Raw genomic sequence first — 18,471 nt, forward strand, 5'->3', positions numbered from 1 at the left:
CTTCTGCTGGATGCTGCGATCACACTGTTGGACGGATATGAGTGCTCTGGTTTCTAAAATCATTTGACATAAAGCGCCACTGTATCAAGAAATAATAAGAATTTTGAATTGTATCACTGCTATTACAGAAAACTGTATGTTCACAGTATAAAAAAAATTAAAAAGCCTGGAGCCTTCGTAGCTGTTTTGTTGAGTGTGACTGGGTTGAATTAAAATGGCTCATTTAACTTCTTCCCATACAACTCTACCTTAGGAGGAGGATGAGTCACCAGGGTTTATTAGAAAATAGGTTGAAGTTTTATTAGGTCTAGCATGTATACATCTGCATTCACAGGCTGCATTTTTGAACTTTAATTGAAAGTGATAAGAAAGGCCTCTTCCTCATGCTTTGCAGGTTGCATTCAAGTGTCTAACTGACCTATTGGCTTCTCTTCCTGTTTGCCTCCTGCCCCCCCCCCCCATTTTATTATTTTTTTGTCTTCATATGGATCTCATTTGCGAGTGAACACAAATGTCAGAGAAACACTGTGGCTGAGTGCACTGTTGGCTGAATGCACACAGTGCTGCTGTAAGCAATCCCAGGGCACTTTTCTCCCATCAGCCAGAAAGGTTAATCCATTAGTCAGACATCAAACCATCTGCTCAATCAGTCAGTTAACAAGCATCGAGGCAGCTATCTTTTACAGCAGTCTGATGTAACAGGATCTGTGTGTGTCATCGTTCATGGACCCCTTTTTAATAGAAACAAGCCTGATTACAATTTTTGAGTTTTACAAACTAAATAGCAAAACCTATTTATATTCAGTGTGCCATTTTATACATTAGTGAACAAATCCTGCACTTCAAAGGTTACGTATATATAAGCTATATAAGTAATTGTTTTCTTTAGGTATACTTGCATACATACTTGTTCCTTCCCTCTCACCCAGCATATGCTACAATCTCCCAGCTGTTCTAGGGGGGATACTGAAACATTCCGAAATCAGCCAATAGACGTAATCTCTTCCTGGGTCTGCTGTGGGATATCTTCTCAGCTGGATGTACCCCAAGCACCTCACCTGTGACAGACACCCAAACCATTCCAGCTGTGCTCCCACCAAATAATCAAGCTCCATATCTATACGACTGAGCTCAGCTGTCAGTTCCTTGCTCCATTCATCCTTGACTCATATATAATGAGCTTCTCCACCTGAGGCAGCCACTCGTCCCCACACAGGAGCAGGCAATCCATCCTTTTCCTGCTGAGAACCATCATTTCAGACTTGGAGATGCTTATTTGCATCCCAGCTGTTTTGCACTTTGTGGCAAGTGGTCAATCAGGTCAGCATGACCACCCACATTCAGTCCCAAGCCCAGCGAGCTTGGCACTGCAGCTAACTCCACCTAGAATTTCTATCCATAAATGTTCCCAACACATCCAGTAAAAATGGATGCAACCAAAATATGTAATTTACAAACCAAATTATAGAAATGCCATATTGTAGTTTATTATTAACATGGATAAATAAGTGTTAAACCAGTCTATTTTGAAGTGATGCTCACACAGCTGTATGTTACCCAAATGCTTAAAGTTATATATTTCAGATTTAAGAAATTGAAAATGCAAATCTTATTGAAGCTGATAGTGAAATGTTGGGCTTGGATGATTGAGAAGGTGCAGTGAGCCATAAAAACAGAGCGAGAAGGTGAGAGAAACTGAAACCAAGAGAGAAAGAGGAGAGAAACCCTGGGCAGCTCCACATCTTGTTATTTTAACCCAGATTCAGCACTGAAATATGGCCACCATGTGGACCCTTTCAGAAAGTTTGGATCTGCTGTCAGTCTAGCCAATCAGAGCAGATGCATTGGTCCAAGAGGAGGGACGGTGGGAGGGTCCTGGAGTCTCGAGCGTGAGGGAGGTTATTAAAGTGTGTGAGCAGAGGAGAGCAGGGGCACAGAGGCCGCATTTACAGGAGAGCTGGACTATCCACAAGCCAATGGAGACAGGTTGGACTATTGTCTCATTTCTCTTAATTTTCCTGATTTCATTTCCTGTTTAAACAACTGGGTTGACTCCTGGGGTAAACTAAATCTAAAGAACTGCCTTGCTGATGCAGTAAAATAGCATACCTTGGTCTTAATCACAGACTATTTATAGTGTTTTGGAGCTCCGGGATTCTGAGCAGATGTGCAGAAGTGGTGAGAAACAAACTCCTTTGTTAGTGACAGAAACTGTAATTTTCCTTAAATAAACAAAGGAAAGTCTTGAAATACAAAGAAAGACAGATGCTGTGCTTTCATTGCAACTTATTTACAGAGTTGACGTTGACCCAAATATTATATTTGTAAGACTGCTTGTCATCTTTTCACCATGTGGTTTATCTTGAATGGTTATTAGTTATTTAAGACCAATCACAGCCTGCATTCCCCCTCTGTAGCTGCGGGGGCTTCTCATTCAAACAGATCCTCACAGATAAAATCAGCACACGAGAGGTGTGGCTGGGAATGCAGGGAACCCAAAAAATAAACAGGATTTGTGATTTGTCACTATGGTGGCATTACCAGAATGACACCAGAGGGTTATAAGTGCTTTGTATTAATTGTATCTGATCTTTTTGGCTCTTTCTTAATGAATAAACTCTTTAAATTTCTTTAGGCAGGTTGAAGCAGTGGTGGGATGGGATTTTAGTTGCAACAAGTCCATACAGTAGATATGTAGATTGCTTCCTGTCAGGGGCAGTGTGGAAAGGCGTTTCCTTCTGTTTTGCTGTTGTGATTAGGGAAAAGCTGAATGGATGCTCTCAGCAGGAGCCGTAGTGTTAAGCTTTTCAGGCCTATAAACAGCTTAGTTTTTTGGTTTACAATGAATGTCTCAACAACTACTGGGTAGATGGAGTTGTTTTCAGAGCCATTCATGACCCCATGACTTAGGTGAACATCTAAATTTTGCTTAAGTCCCATTATGAGTGGAATTATAATCTTGCCATGAAATTGGTGTCCACGAAATCCAGAGGATAAAAGTACTCCACAGAGTCAGCTAAACGTAATTGTAGTGGGAGACTGTTTCAAAGGGTTGGAAAGGAAGCCACACTGCTAAAGCTCAGTCCACACCTAGTCTTCAGGCTTGTACGTAGAATGACCAGCAGATTCTGAGATTCTCATAGAAAACTATGAGTAGCAGTGTGTTTGATATAAAGATGGACTAAATAGTTTAGTTCTTTGTAATGTGAACGTATTAATAGTCTGGCCGCAGCTTTCTGTATCGTTTGGATGCATGAGAGATCAATTGTTCAAGTTAGTAATCGTAATTGTGATGAATATGTTCCTCTAGTTCCACCAAAGATCAATTTAGAAATGTTCCTTAAATGAGAAAAACAGGAACAAGAAAGGTTTTTACATGAGAGTCAAACCCAGAGAGGAATCAGATATTTCTCCAAGTTTTCAAACAAAGGATTTACTGGTTAAACAAAATGAAGTTTTGTTGGTGTCTAAAACGAAGTAATTGATAGAGAGCCAATCATTAATCCTGGGTAAATGCTGGACTAGAGTGGACAACGTATCCAACTGGTGAGGCGTAAAAGACATACACAGCTGAATGTCATCAGCATAGAAAAGATAAGAAAAGACTGAATGATGCGAGCTGAAGGGAAGAAATGTAGAAATAAAATAGTATTGGTATTAATGGTTTCAAGAGGATGATGCTCAGTGACTTAAACAATCCATTAATCTTTTCTTCTAGCTACACCATGAGTTTTTTTGAGTTTTTTAGTGAAGTGTCTCCATAGCTTTGAGATTAAATGCTATGGAATTTAGTAGACATAATCAAGTTAAAATTTGGTTTGCGTCCAAGTGTAGTTTGGTCTAAATGTCATATGCAAGTATGCTAATGTGATTGTGTGTAGATTTGAAGGGCATTGGCATCGGCATCAGGAGCATTTTAGCATTAGCTTAGGAGTGTACCCTAAGCTAATGCAGCTGAGGCGTGTTCCTCTTTATTTGTTCATTTGTTTCAACAAGCACAATATTTAATGGCTGCAGGACAACTGAGATGAAACTCTGGAGAAGTTCCTTTTCTTTCTAACAGCTGGTTACTTGCTCACACTTTATGGGAGTATGTGTCAGATGCAGGGAGTCTTGTAGATGGGGATTAGTGTTGGGTGTCACTATCGTGGCGGGTGCAGTCTGAGGGCTGTTAACTCTTTTGTGTATGTAAACTGATCCTCAAATAATCCTCTATCTCCTGCCTGGTTACTCTGGGAGTATAAAAGACATCATAAATCCACCTCAAGCCTCACATTTATGGACTACCATGCTCCACTCTAGCTTGGGAAACCTGCGTTCTTCATACCTGTTCAAATCTGTCTGTCTGGGAACAGGAAGCAGACGTCTGGGTATATATTGTCACAAATACCAGGTGCATTAATTGAACCAGACTTGTTTAAGTACCCAAATTCAAAGAAACTTCACAGACATAGAAACCTGCTAGTTGCCTTTGTGCATCTGAGAGGCATGTGGTGCAGACACACTATGGCTGAGCAAGGTCAAAGTTTAAGGCTCAAGGTCTTCAAATATTTTCCAGCTGGTTTAGATTTTTATTTTTATTTTTTATTTTTGGCTCCAGTGTGTTTTCAACAATATTTCTGTCAGGGAAGAAATAGTCTTTGCAACTAGCTAGGAAATGTTTGACTAAATACTTTAGAGTCAAATATTAAATCTTAAATCTTTATGTCAGACATTATTCAAAACACCCCTGAGACATCATCAGTTTAAGGCCTGGGAAGAGTTCTTCAAAAAAGTGAACTGTATAAGTGTGCATATGTTCTCGCAATTGTTCACGGTGAAGCAACGAAAATGCTTGTGATTCATAAAACTAACTCTGGTCCAACTCCACTGAAGCAGCTCTCTGTGCCTGTTCTTATGATCTCATCTGCTTTACACAGTCCAAACATATTGTACGTCAGCTCACACACATACACAAGGACCACAGATCTGGCTCATTTTCTCCACTGGAAAAGACAGGGGGGTTGAGGAAGGCGAACCGCTGTTGATATCTCAACAGGGTGACAAAGATCAAAGTTTGTGATGTGCTCTTACACACACACACACACACACACACACACATACTGAGTGTTACACAACGGGATGTAACCACAAGGGGACGAACGTCTGTCCCGACCCTCTCTGTAAGGGCACTCCAAGGGCTGGGCAATGGAAACCTCACAGTGCGGGCGGCACACGTGTCAACAGTGGCCCCCGGCTCCCTTTGCTGCTCTGCCAAACATTGGTTGGAGAATGACTAACAGACTCCCCAGAGGCAGCAGGGAAACCATGGCACAAAAAACCCTCAAAGAAAAGAAACAACTCTCAGCTTTAACCTAGAGCTGTATTTAGAACATGAGCACAAATACTTAAAAGCTCCTATATAAGCTCCTTTTAATCTTTTCTGGCGTTCCTGCTTACATTTGTTAGACAAAAACTCTCTGTAGGTTATCTACAGGTTGACATTTTATCCATCTAGTCTTGAGACAGCCTTGGGTAGGGAAACCATTTTTTTCTGTGTAGTAAAATGAATGATATCTCTCACCCGAAAAGGGTTTTATTGCAGTGTAATTATGATATGTAAAAGGTTTGCAATAAAATAAAACTTGGCGATAGCAGGAAGGAAGAACTTCTTTTTAACAGGAAGTTTACAGCTCAATTAAAAACGCTTTTGGAAATTGATAAATGGAGAATTCAATAGGAAAATTCAACTATTATTGCTAGAGGAAGAACAATCAGATGAATCCACTTAGTAGTAAGACCACATTATAAAGAATGACTATGAGTCTTGAATTCAAAATTATGAAGTATATATAAGATTTTTCAAGAGAACATATGCCATTTATAATAATCTATTAATGTGCATTAAACTAGTTCAAATTAGTTATAGCTTGTGATAAAGTATAGAGGGTTTCAAATGGAAACACCCATGCATGAGGTTTGGAACTTGAGTAGCAGTGTATATTTCATCCGTGTGCTGTGCCAGATGTGCATTTGAGACCACCTGCTGCTTCCTGTTTGTATCATCTTTGACTCTGCAGAATTGCTGCCACTGAGGTTATCAGTGGTTGTGTGACAGCCGGACGGCCGTTACGCTATCAGCCATTGACTGACCCCAGGTCAGCTGTGTGGGCTGCTTGATGAGAGGCCTCGGGCTTGTTTTTCTCTTCGTCTGCATCCGCTCCTCATTCCTCTTTTTTCCAAGTCTATTTTAACCTTTCCCCTCTTCCCCCACAGCACACACACATATGCACAAACGAGCACAGGCATAGATAGAAATGTTCTGTTTTTCAACACTTTAAAATTTTGCTGCCTCAATCACAAAACTTTACAGGGAGTGCAGAGCCTGATCTGTGGCCTGATCACAAATCATTCAACATAAACACAGCGAATGAGGCCCACTTCAAACGAGCATGTCTCTTCACAACTCATTAGACTCCCCTCTTAAAGATCTACACCAGGAGCCTCCCTGCCTCTTTTCTCTGTTCCTTCTGCACACTCTTTTCATCCTCCACACTCCTGCTTTTGTAAAATATGATGGGAAACCGGGAGGCGTAACTCTGACCTGCACTTCCTCAAGCACAGCAGAAATGACTGATCATCTTCGAGCCTTTATATGTGCAATTAAAGCACTAACCCTGTTCTTGTCCCTCCCTGTTTTATCTTTTAGGTGTGTTTGATGTGACGCCAGCGGGCTGGCTCAGGGAACACAACTTCAATACAATGTAGACACCAAAAACCAAGCACAATAAGAGTCTGAAGACCGCACCGACAGGAGGGTGAGCTCAAGGAGGAGGAACCTGCTGTACTGAGACAACACCAGGTTAAGATAAGGAGTGAGAGAAGTGGAAAGAAAAACAGAGAAGGAGCAGGCTGTGAATCATTGACGTGAACCTTTTGTGTACAGCGGTGTCACCTTCTTCTTCCTCTGAAGGGTTTTCACTCGCTCTCACGTCTTCGCTGCAGAACGATCACAACCTTTGCTCTCTGTCTTTTGAGGACTTTCTATCCACAATCCAGCGTTTCATCTCTCAGCAAGTAAAGGTCTTAAATCGCAACAGAGGGAGCCATCCAGCCACCGTCAGCATGTGCCATGTTATTGTCACCTGTCGCTCCATGCTGTGGACTCTGCTGAGTATTGTTGCCGCGTTCGGAGAGCTCATCGCCTTCATGAGCACCGACTGGCTCGTTGGATTCCCCCGTGCATCCGATGCAGTTTTCGGCCCCCATGGGGCCACCACAGCCGGAGAGGCTTACAGGCCCACTTTAGGCATCTATGGTCGCTGTATAAAACTGCCTCAACTGCGGGGAATACTGTGTGGACCGTACGCAGTCCACTTTGGAGAGATTGCCAGCGGGTTCTGGCAGGCTACTTCTATCTTCCTGGCTGCAGGGATCCTGTTGCTGTGTGCCGTGGCATTCATTTCCGTCTTCACCATGTGCTTTCAAAGCATCATGAAGAAGAGCATCTTTAATGTGTGCGGACTGCTGCAGGGAATTGCAGGTGAGATTCTCACACAATTTATATAAAACAGTTTTGATATTTAACACGACTTTGAAAGGTTTGGCGCCCATACTGGTTTTTGGTCAGATGCTCAAATTTGTCTGATGGATGGAGAGCTTTAGAAAAGCACACGCCTTTATGGGCAGTAGCTTTCCGAAAGTAACAATCTGACATCCACACTTTGGCAATGATTGACCAGATCTGGAGGTGAGAAAGTAAACGAGGTCTTAAACTGCCTTACTTTTCACATCAGTGATACAAAGAACATATAAGCCATATTTAACAAATATTTGTCTGCTTTCTGTAATGCCTGGCTTTCAGTTTACCTTCAAAACACTGTGACTGAACGACTTTAATCTTCCTCGTGCTTGTTTTTCTCGTACCTAATGAGGAGTCAGTTTAGACTGAGGACATGGAGTTGAGAAATACGTGTTCAAGTTTTGTAATCTGAAAGAAAGTTTGTTCATCTGAACCGTATTGTTTCTGTTCATTCCTGCGGCGTCCACCGTTCATCAAGGTAAATGAAACGCTGTGCTCTCAGTTAAACACATTCATTATGAGCACCACAACTCCCACTGCTGGAATTATGTGTTTTATTCTTGTGGAGCCCTCAGTGAGTCTTAACCCAAGCAGAAGTTTAAAGGGCATGGTGACTCTTTGTCATCAACTGGAGCAACTACCGCCCAAATATTTATTCTTCACGCAGTCAGCTGGAGCTTTCTGACACTCCTCTGGTCTCCAAAGGGGTCGAGTACGCATGCGTATCTCTCTTTATGTGTGACGGCCGTACATTCTGTGTCTGTGCCTGTGCACATGAGGTCAGATCCCGGGCCACTTTGACTCACTGTGGTGAATTATGGAAGGGAGGAGGCCATGAGATCATGCTCGCTGAACCTCATCTTTTTTTCACAGAGTGTAGCCTTCAGCTCTCCGGTGATTATGGCTGTCCTCCCCCACAGTTGTTTATTTGTGGGAGGCCCAAACAGAAACGGTGGGTGTGTAGACAAGGATAAGCCAAGCTGTACCCTCAGATCTATGCAGGCCTGCTGACCTGAAAGAGCAAAATCCATTCAGCCAGTGGGTGGCTCCTTTGAATGCATTTCTTTTCATTAAGATTAAGTTGCTCAATGTTTATTTAGGACAAAACATTCATTTACCAATGCCTCTATTCAGCGGCATAACCTTAACTCAGTGAGTTAATGTATAGGAGACAGATGACTCTTTGTCAGCTATCTTAAATTTATTATGCTGCTGATACTGAGGAACTAAACATAGATTTCTCTGGCTATTATAGGCCATATTGAACAAGCAGAAATCCTTCAAAACACTATTTGTAATGCCAGTCATTCTTTCTTTAGCTTTCTACATATGAGGAGGTGGCGGTGTGGCAGAACTACTTGGTTTTATAATATACATAAAAGTCAGTCCTATACTATTTTCAGCTTGAAAATAAATGAACATTTCAAAGTCATCTTGAAAGCCTACAGAAATTAAAAAACAAAACAGAACTCCCTACTCCCAAGTACCTATTTGACCCATCACTAAGTCATACAGTGACTTGATCAGTTTAAATGAGTTTACCAATAAAATTTGTTGCAATTTGAAGTGATCGGGTGACAAGTAAGTTTGCTTCCTATTTTGGTAAAACAGCATTTGCGAGCAGGATTCAGGATTTAGCATTAAAGATTGTTTCCTGAGATCCTTGCATGTTGCTTTCCAGCTGATGTTCAGTTCAAACAGTTTTCAGTAACAGATTGAGGTTAGAGTAAATGCAAAATGAATGTCTGTTTCCATCCGCTGCCATTATGAGAAAGCCACATGTGTTTATAACTAGACTAGTTGTTGCAAGGAAACTCCAACTAAAGAGCCACTTTGGAAGTCAACAAGGAAGTGGTAATTAATAGACTCAAAAGAATTTTGGTGGGGTACACATTTAAGTAAGCAGTTGAACATTTGCTAAGCCGTACAGCGTCTCAGACTTCTTCTTTGGACATGTTCATATTCACTTCAGAATAAGTTGGTCATATATCATTCGAACTTAGTTGCAATTTTTTTTTAAAGTAGATAATAGCCTAATAGCCACCAAAGTAATGACAAGAAGTTTTTGGGTGCAGCGCTGTAAACCTGTTTGTGGCCAATTTCACGCTAGCAACTGCCAGGAAACACTCACCAGCTTATCAGGGCATACACATTTTTACCTAGGGAATGCTAGTTACCAGGGAGTCGCTCAATTTGTTCCCCATAACACACATTACTGACTAGCATGGTAAACTACAGTTTACACTGAGAAGTATATTAATGATTGGATTGAATCCATTCATTTTACCTCTGTTTATGTTCCAAAGAGTGATGAAAAACAAACCATCCTCCACACTGAGCCCAGATTGACGGTCATATGTCAGGTGATCTATAAAAGTGGATTCATGGCCCCACAAAGCACAGTGTTACATAACCGTAAAGTCCTCTATTTACATATTAAGTCATTGGATTGCGGGAGACATGGTTGAGATAAAGAAAAGGGGAGAAATGCACCCCTGAGTTTCCTCTTTGTTGAGAGGATGAGGATGTGAAAGAGGAAAGGGGGCGAGGAAAGCATCAAACAGTTGAGGAGGCGGGAGAGTTTCTTTTGTGCTTCCGAAGCACTGTTTTCAGCCACAGGATGAGAAAGGAGATGGTCAACTGCATCGGTATCTTAACAGTGTCACTACTTCCTACATTAGTCAGCCATTGTGCTCTACAGCCTTCTACTCCACTTTTCACGAGGCCAGTGAATGATATCACAATCACTTGATATCCATCACCAAGGCTACCACACCGACTTTTCTACTATCATTATTTCCACAATGCGTGCCGACCCTCCGGTAATGAGAAAACTGGAGCCAGACGGCAGATGTTTGGGGAAATGATTGACCTCAGATAGGAAGATTGCGACTCTCTTGCCAGAGACGGTCACGTCATTTCACTGGAGTGACTCCCAAACCTATTAACCTCGTCTTCACATTCGTTGATGTCACTTGGACTTTGTACTTCAGTCTCTGCAGTCTTTTTTATACGACGCCTTTCTGATGGCCGCAGTGTCCCAGATGCAATTTAAACAGACAAATAGTTTAAGCTCAGATGGTTTTGAGATTTCAGGAGAAGTTCAAGTCATTCCTTTCACCTTATGCAATCAGATAGCTAAAACAGACAGACTCCTGTTGAAGGTCAGCCGGGTTAAACTTTGCATCCCGCAGGCGCACACTTTAGGGGCCCTAAAGACTTGTTATACCCCAGTTAAACTTGCTGTACATTTACTAAAATGACTCATCGTCACTCAAGCTGAAAGGGATTACAGATAGAGCGGCAAACAAACAGGGCCATAAAACTGTCTCAGATTCTTGCACGTTCTGTGTCAAATACTTTTATTACCTTCCATAAACTTAAACAGGTTTAATCGGTGACTGTGACTAAGCTCCAGGCTGGAGGAGAAACAAAATAAAGCAGCGTCTTGCGGGAATTTAAGCTGTGCTGTTGAGTAATGATGACTCTCACACAAGATATCACGTTACATAAAAGAGGGAAGCAGACTTGTCAGCTCTGAATGATAAGAGATGCGATTCCCATGCACTGATTAGCTTTTCCTGTGGTTACAGCGGAGGTGTGGATGTTTCATAATGATGGTAAACAACTTTTAAAACCAAACTAACAACCTCTCTTACTGAAGACAGAACTGACAGTTTGGAAGTGAACAGAGACGCAAGCCAGTGCAGAGAGAATAGGGTGGAGCACACTGGGATATTAGGTTAGAAGGTCCAGCTTGAAGGTGGAATGGGAATGAGTGTGTGTGTGTGGAGTGGGGGTCTTTGGAGGGGTGGGGTTGTGAATTAAAACCATGCCTTCAATCCATCAGCAGAGCCGGTCTGGCCGTTAGGGCAAGGCAGCAACATGTGGAAAGAATTTATGACCTAGTTTTCATTTCCCTGTTTAATACGATATTGGGTGCTTTAGAGAATGGGAGGAGGAAGAAAGAGGAAGAGAGATTAGAAGAGAAAAGGCATGTTCTCCGCCAGACTTGAAGCAGGCTACACGTGAGGTTTTTATGGAGCGAAGCTAACAGGACCTGCTTGTTGAAAGAGAGCTAAATCCTCGTTCCCTGTCTGGCTGTTTTATTGTCAGTAATTGTATTACTGTAAATGCTTCCTCCTGAGCTTTGATTGAAGGCAGACTCCTTGTCCGGCCATCTGACCTCGTCCGCTGTCATGGCAGAGCAGAGTAGAAGAAACGACGCAAACGCATTTAGAACGAAGGTTGCCTTTCCATCTATGAGACAAGCCGTGCGTGCCGAGGGGCTGAAGCCAAGCTGAAGAGGCAGAGTGGTAGAAGTGGGTCATGGTAACACAGGAAGCGACCCCCTCCTCCTACAAAGACTCAGGACGCCGGAGGGTTGGCCAGTGACCGGGCCAGGCGGGAAAGTCCATCGGCTACTTTTATCCTGTTGATCTAGTCTCTGCTTTGTGCACAGGATTGAGAGGTCTTTCTGTCATACATCAGACAGGAAATCATTTCTGCCAGTTTAAACGTTTTCTTCTTCTTTGCGTCCTGATAGGATGCTTGAGCTGCCAGCACGCCGCTGCGGCCGGAAATGTTTTTTATTTTCAAGAAAATAATCTGCCCGAGTCTCTTGCAACAGTGACACTTTACTTTCACCGTCACCTACTTAGCACCTATGCGGCAAGCACTGCTTAATACATGTTTAGAGCACAGGAGGTCTTCTCGATGCACTGGTGAATCCACATTGAGTTTATGGAGTCACTGCTTTATCATGTCCTCTTTGATGGATTTTCTTGATGCCGTCCCCTAGATTTCATTTAAAAAGTCTTGACAAGAATGTGTCCAAACCTGCAGACGTCCCTCCTACCGTTGAAGCAACCCTGGCCGCTGCATAAACAGACGCAGTAAAACAAAGCTGTAATCATATTTAACCATATGTGATTAGAATCACGGACAAATACTGACAATGTGTTTATATATGTGCACGGATTTATAAACATGCAGACGAGATGACGTGGCGCTCCTCGGTTAATTGTTCACATTGAAAATAACGTTTCACTCAAAAGCCACTTGGTAGATTTTCCATGTGCGTTCAGCTGCTTCTCGTGGATGAAGTTCAGCTGGCACAGAAGTATTTCTGATGCTTTTTCTTCCCTCTTTATTTATGTGTGTAGACATTTTTAAGATTGCAGCTGTTCTATATTGTAAAAGTCATCTGAGCAAGAGGCCTGAATGTTGGCCAAGATAAGGAGCTGTGCTGACGCTGTGTTTTGGGTGTTTTGGGTTTTCTTTGTAAAGAAAACTCATCTTTCTTGACGCCACTGTTACAGAGTGTTGTGCAGGCTAACTGCTATTCCTTCTGCTTGATACAAGCATGCCGTGAAAGCTAGTCTGTCTCTGAAATGAATCCACTCCTAAACTGTTGATATGATGTGTTCGCTTACTGACGTACATCATGACGTTACTGCTTAGCTTAGGAAATTTGGGATTTCCATCTGTAGCATGCAGGATTAAAATTAAAAAGCTGGTGAAAGCCTGCTTTGAGTTAAAAGCTCTTCTGCTGTTGAAGCGCACCGTATTTCAAGGTATAATAAGCACAGGGCTGCTACGTATGCTGGATTTCATTACAAACACTTGAGTTATGATGTCTTTTATTTGTTTCCCTTCTTGCAGGTCTGTTCCTGATCCTAGGTCTGATGCTGTACCCTGCTGGCTGGGGTTCAGACAAGGTCCAGCTGTACTGCGGACCAGACGCGGCGCCGTACCGCGCCGGTCTCTGCTCCATGGGCTGGGCCTTTTACACCGCCATGGGTGGCACTGTGCTCACCTTTGTCTGCGCTGTCTTCTCTGCTCAGGCTGAGATCGCCACCTCCAGCGATAAGGTTCAGGAGGAGATCGAGGAGGGCAAGAGCCTGATCTGCCTCCTGTGAAGCTCAGATAACACTTATTGTGCAGGTGGGGGGAGAGAAGAAGGATGAGGCAGAGATGTGCCACTTATGATCTGGCCCTCTTCTGCCTATTCAAAAATAAAAAAGCTGGCCTGTGAAATTTAGGGCCCATTCATTGTTTACCACTAATACTGACTCTTATTTTGTCTCAGTTTTCTGTTTGAAGTGGGAGAAACTTATAAGTGCCAAGTTTGTTTGTTTTATTTCTAAGTTTCTGTCTTTGTCTTTCTGCCACTAGAGGTGCTGTGTCTGTTATGTATTCATTTTAAGCATGTGGATGCCCTGCGAGGCATTGTCTGTTACCACATGTTCTGTAAATAAGCGTGATTATATATATTTTGTACATAGTTATGATCGCAGAATGATGGTCAGCTGGATCCAGGCTGGGCTGATGATGTCACTCTTGCCTTAAAAAAAAAAAAAACTATGAAAAAAAACTTTAAAAAAATAAACCTGGATCTGTTAACTGTCAACAAGGGAACCACTAGTCAGTCAGAATAAACTGCTCATAAAAATAAATGGCCTTTAGCTCAGAGTGGATGTTCTTTAGAGCTTACAGAATGTACTATTTGATTAATTAATGTGTTTGTAGACGCTTGAAATGTATCGGTGGAAACGATTCTTCACATGGACTGCACAAGGACGAGCAAAGGAGGCTCTTCGGTGCATTTTGTTTGTCAAATCCTAACATGAAGTGGGCTTAATCCTAACCAGTTGACCTGTGAAGTGTCTGGTGCTCCTCAGCAGACATCCTGTAATCTGTGCACATGGACTGAATGATGAGGACACATAAATAAATGAAGTATTGCTGTTGTTAAGTAACTGGTTCTGGGAGTGTGTCGAGTCATACAGAGTGTCCTGTCTATTCCCATTTGTTTCTGCCAAACAAATAAAAAGGAGGGGGGAAAAATAAGTTTGGTTTCAGTTCTTATCCAGGGAGAGCCTTGCTGTGGGGAAGGGGGGAGAAGGAGGCCCAGCAAGTGGAGCAGCCAGCTTGAGACCTCGGTTTGGCCCTTGAGGTGGGGGTGGGTGCATTTTCCAACCAGTGGGTGATCAGTTTTTCCACTGATGCAGAACTCAGCTCTCCATGTGTGTACCTCGTTTTCAGTGGTGTAATGTAACTAAGTATATTTAGTGAAGTATAGCTTTGAAATACATGTTCTTTAGAACTCTGAGCTACTGAACTGCAGAAGAAAACAATATATTTTATACAGTTAAATAATAAACCAGTTTGATTAGCGTCTAGCTAGGATTCATTATCATGTACAGATCTATCATCTAAATTAATATTGTTTTGGTTATATATGGTATATTGGGTATTTTGTTGACAACTTGATTTTGTAAAACTATAGACTGTATGTAAAGGATGAATGTTGCCACCTTTGCATTACTTAGCCTTTTGTGAACTCCAGTTTGGAAGCCTTTAAATTAAGCATCTCCAGAAGTGGATATATTAGGTCAAGAGAGCAGATAATGAAGTTAAAAGCTAATATTAGCCACCTTGTTTATCAACAAGATTTCTTGAACAAGTTCTTAGCGCAAACTAATGCACAGTAAGCCATATTATTTGTGAGACGAGTGCATTAAAATGCTCCCAAAGGTAAAACGCACAATAAAACATGTTCAAAAGGCCCAATTCAATGACTGGATTTAGCAAAAGTGACTACTAGCATTCAGTTAGCGACCTAGTCTGTACTTACCGTGTGCTTAATGCAAAAACCTTTCACTGCCTAAATGGACAACAACACATTTCTCACCTCTAGCGTCTGTTTGGCCCTTTTCCTCCCCCAGCACTGAATGCCAATACTTGCACTCAACCTGAGTGTATTTGGAGTTCCTTCCACAGATGTCCCGGCCTCCATGTGGACTACAGAGAAGCTTCCAGCTCAACCCTGTGGCTCCCTTCCTCCACTTCAGACTTAGCTCAAACTAAACACAGTGCTTGATGACTTCCAGATTAGGCACATGACAAATAGTGCAATCTGAAGAGCGCAGCAGAAAGTCAGGCCTGCTTTGCTGCCACAGGCTTTTACTTTTCGCTTCTCATTTTCCTTTTGAGTCAGGAAAAAAAAAAACTTAAAAGAGCCAGAACTTGTGAGCTTTGTTTCCTTTCAAACCAGGAAGAGGAAAATTTCAGTCTCACATGTTGATAAGTCATGTTAGAGAGGGACTTACACATGATTGTATGAGAATCTGGTTCAAATTTAAAACTGAAAAAGCCTGGACTGATGTCAGATTTTACCTTGACACACACAAAAAACTGTTTTTATATTGATAATTGTTCCTGTCCCTATATGTAATGTTAATAAGGGTGGTTTGTAACGAGAAACCTCCCTCACTGCTGCTTTACTCAGATCCAAGAAGCTAATTAGTGACGTTCTGCTCATTGTTTTAATTTTTTGGAAATAATAACGCAACTGTAATCATCCAGGGGCAGCTGACAGTCAGAGGAAGCCCATGTGACAGCACGGACAGAGCAGCCAACAGCACATTGGGTTTTCACACACTCCTAGAAAATGTTTCAAATGCATTAAAGAATGGCTGTTATTTCTCCTCTGTGCCCCTTCCTGTTGGCAGTGAGTCTGGTCTGCTAAAAGTTTCCTCCTTTGCGAGAGTGTCGTCCTGCTTTATTTCACGCAGATCTGTTTCAGACTCAGCAACTTGTCGCTGATGTTGGAGGACATCTTCAACTTCATAAAAGCGTTCAAGGGACTGGATGGAGATAATTTCAGCTAGTTTTTCTTTGAAAATTGTTGTTTAAAATCATCATTATAAGAATTAAAAGACTTACAGGTGGATATATTTTTTAATTAAAGTGGTCAGCAACAATATTCAGGTAGGCTGTGGTTTACAGCAGGTCATCTTAACCAGGTCTAAATGCCTATATGCACTGCGTTGTTGCCATGTGGTCTAATGAAGTGGCCACTTGAGCAGCTAGCTGTCAGCCAGACCTATGTCAGTGCGAATTAGCATCTCAGTCTTTACTGAAGCTGAAGCAGAGGCGCAAATGTTACTTACATTTTTACACGTAGCAAAGGGACTTATTTTGTCAATCACATAACAATGAACTGGTTTCCAGCAAACATTTAAAGACTCACAGATGAGCCATGTACACACAAAACCCAATTATTCTTTTTAATAATTATTATATTATTATAAACCCACTTTCTGTTGGGTCCAATTCTTTTATAAAGGTCAGAATTGTTTCAAATGTCTTTGTTTAGTAGACATATTTCTGCCCGTCTTTCAGTATATGTCGTTCATTGTAGTAAAACATTTGATATGATTTGTCTTCCCCATTGTTTCACTTTTGATATACGAGTTTCCTTTTTATTTTCACAAAACATGTTATTAGATTTTCAGCATTTAAAAAGTTGAAACTTTGATCTCTGTCCGGAATGTTTTATTAATCCTAAATTGTTAAACAAAGTGAAACATTGTTCCTTTAGCCTCTTCATATTTAGTACTACACTGAGTGTTGTTATTTTATTGATAATCTTACAGTCTTTCTCAGATGTGGCCCCTTTCTTCTGCCTACCTACAGTTTGAACCTCTTAAATGAACTCAGATTAATTTTCTTGTAAAACAAAATCTGATGCTGTTGGCTGGAAGTCACTCTAGCCATATTTACTCTGAGGTGACTCTGATCTTTACATCCTTTGATAAATACTGACCTCATCTGGTTTTCGACAGATAGTGCAAGCTCATTTCCCCCCCTGCTTTTTTCCCAGCTTCAAGTCTTATTCTTGGAATCTGCTGAATAGTTTTGCTTGACTGAGGGTTAAAAATATCTAAACTTATTCCGGGCTTTTGTGCAACTTTAATGCAATGTTGTTGTTGTTTTTTTTAATCCAAAAAACATTTAAAGCTGTAGTTAGCTGGAGTGGATTTCAGTGGGGATGAATCCCTCACTTGTCTCTTCGTGAGATTATTTTTTTTTTTTTTTTTGTGTAATATTCACAAACAGCTGACAAAAACAGGAAAAATTTTGAATTTTTGGAAGACTTTATTAATAATCCACAATCTGCATACTTGTGGTTCACCATAAGCAGCAAGGTGGTGAAATGTTAACCTGCAGGATAAACCATTCACTTAAAGTCCCACTCAGGAAAACTAATAACCCACCTCCTCTCCTTTTATGGCATCATTCTCTTCTCTTTGGTTCCCTCTCAGTAACAAAAGGTTTGTGGGTGGGTGGGGAGTCTGTACTCGTAGCCAGTGCTCATGCTGTGCTTGAGTTGACCATGTACTTAATGACATCATGCAACGTTTTTAAGGAAGTTTGGTACTTTTGGCTCACAGCTAATACTTTTAGCCAGTAGTTAATACTCATTTGAAAATTTGGTCATGCTTAATATATTAAGACATACTCTTCTTAGATGAGACCACATTTTTAGCACCTATGAAATTTGAAGTTTTTCATAATTTTTTTTTTTAAACAGTGCAAAGGATTTTCAACATAGCTTTTCTAAATTCGTTTTCATTAGAAATCATAAATTAACAGAACTGACTACGAGAATTAAATTACTAGGGTCAATATTATTAGCCTCCTGAGAAATGGCTCTTTTATTGAGCCACAGCACAAACCACTGCTGTGCAATGATGAATTTTAACTTTGCAATGCTCAAAGCTGGTAAAACCAAGTTAAAACTGAGGGTTACCTTCCAATTTACACACAGTATAAAAACTTCAGCGAGGGTGTGAGCTGTCACTTGTCATCATGCCAAAAACAAAAGAAATGACTTTAGACTTCAGTTTAGAGAAAAAAATTCGTTGATGCTCACAAAGCAAGAGATGGATGTACAAAGCTATCACAGCATTTCAAAGTGTCAAGAACTGAAGGGAGAAATTTCATCAAGAATCAAGAAAGAGTCGCACAGTACAGAACAAGTCTCGCAGAAGTAGGAAGCCAAAGATTTGAAAGACTTGGGAAAGAAAACTCATGAGAGATGAGTCTAAAGACCCCAGAAC

General features: G+C 41.3%; 2 protein-coding genes across 2 annotated transcripts in view; both read left to right on the forward strand.

Moving 5' to 3' along the window:
• arsb (arylsulfatase B) overlaps positions 1 to 6,721 on the forward strand; it is a 58,120-nt gene extending 51,399 nt beyond the window's left edge. The window contains exon 10 of the transcript XR_013099546.1: positions 6,689 to 6,721. The gene's annotated coding sequence lies outside the window, so the exon portion shown is untranslated. The remainder of the gene's footprint in view (positions 1 to 6,688) is intronic.
• Positions 6,722 to 7,104: 383 nt separating this feature from the next.
• Positions 7,105 to 14,413, forward strand: lhfpl2a (LHFPL tetraspan subfamily member 2a). The gene is made up of 2 exons (XM_024803111.2): positions 7,105 to 7,522; positions 13,226 to 14,413. Exons 1-2 carry the CDS (start codon positions 7,105 to 7,107, stop codon positions 13,480 to 13,482), a joined length of 675 nt encoding a protein of 224 aa, XP_024658879.1. The 3' UTR covers positions 13,483 to 14,413.
• The last annotated feature ends 4,058 nt before the right edge of the window (positions 14,414 to 18,471 follow it).

This window comes from Maylandia zebra, linkage group LG7 (assembly GCF_041146795.1).
Source record: "Maylandia zebra isolate NMK-2024a linkage group LG7, Mzebra_GT3a, whole genome shotgun sequence".
NCBI lineage: Eukaryota > Metazoa > Chordata > Actinopteri > Cichliformes > Cichlidae > Maylandia > Maylandia zebra.

Excerpts from the sequence above, each read along its gene's own strand:
- lhfpl2a (XM_024803111.2), top strand. The coding sequence starts at position 7,105 with ATGTGCCATGTTATTGTCACCTGTCGCTCCATGCTGTGGACTCTGCTG. Across the intron at positions 7,523-13,225 it reads ACTGCTGCAGGGAATTGCAG|GTCTGTTCCTGATCCTAGGT; the intron begins GTGAGATTCTCA and ends CCCTTCTTGCAG.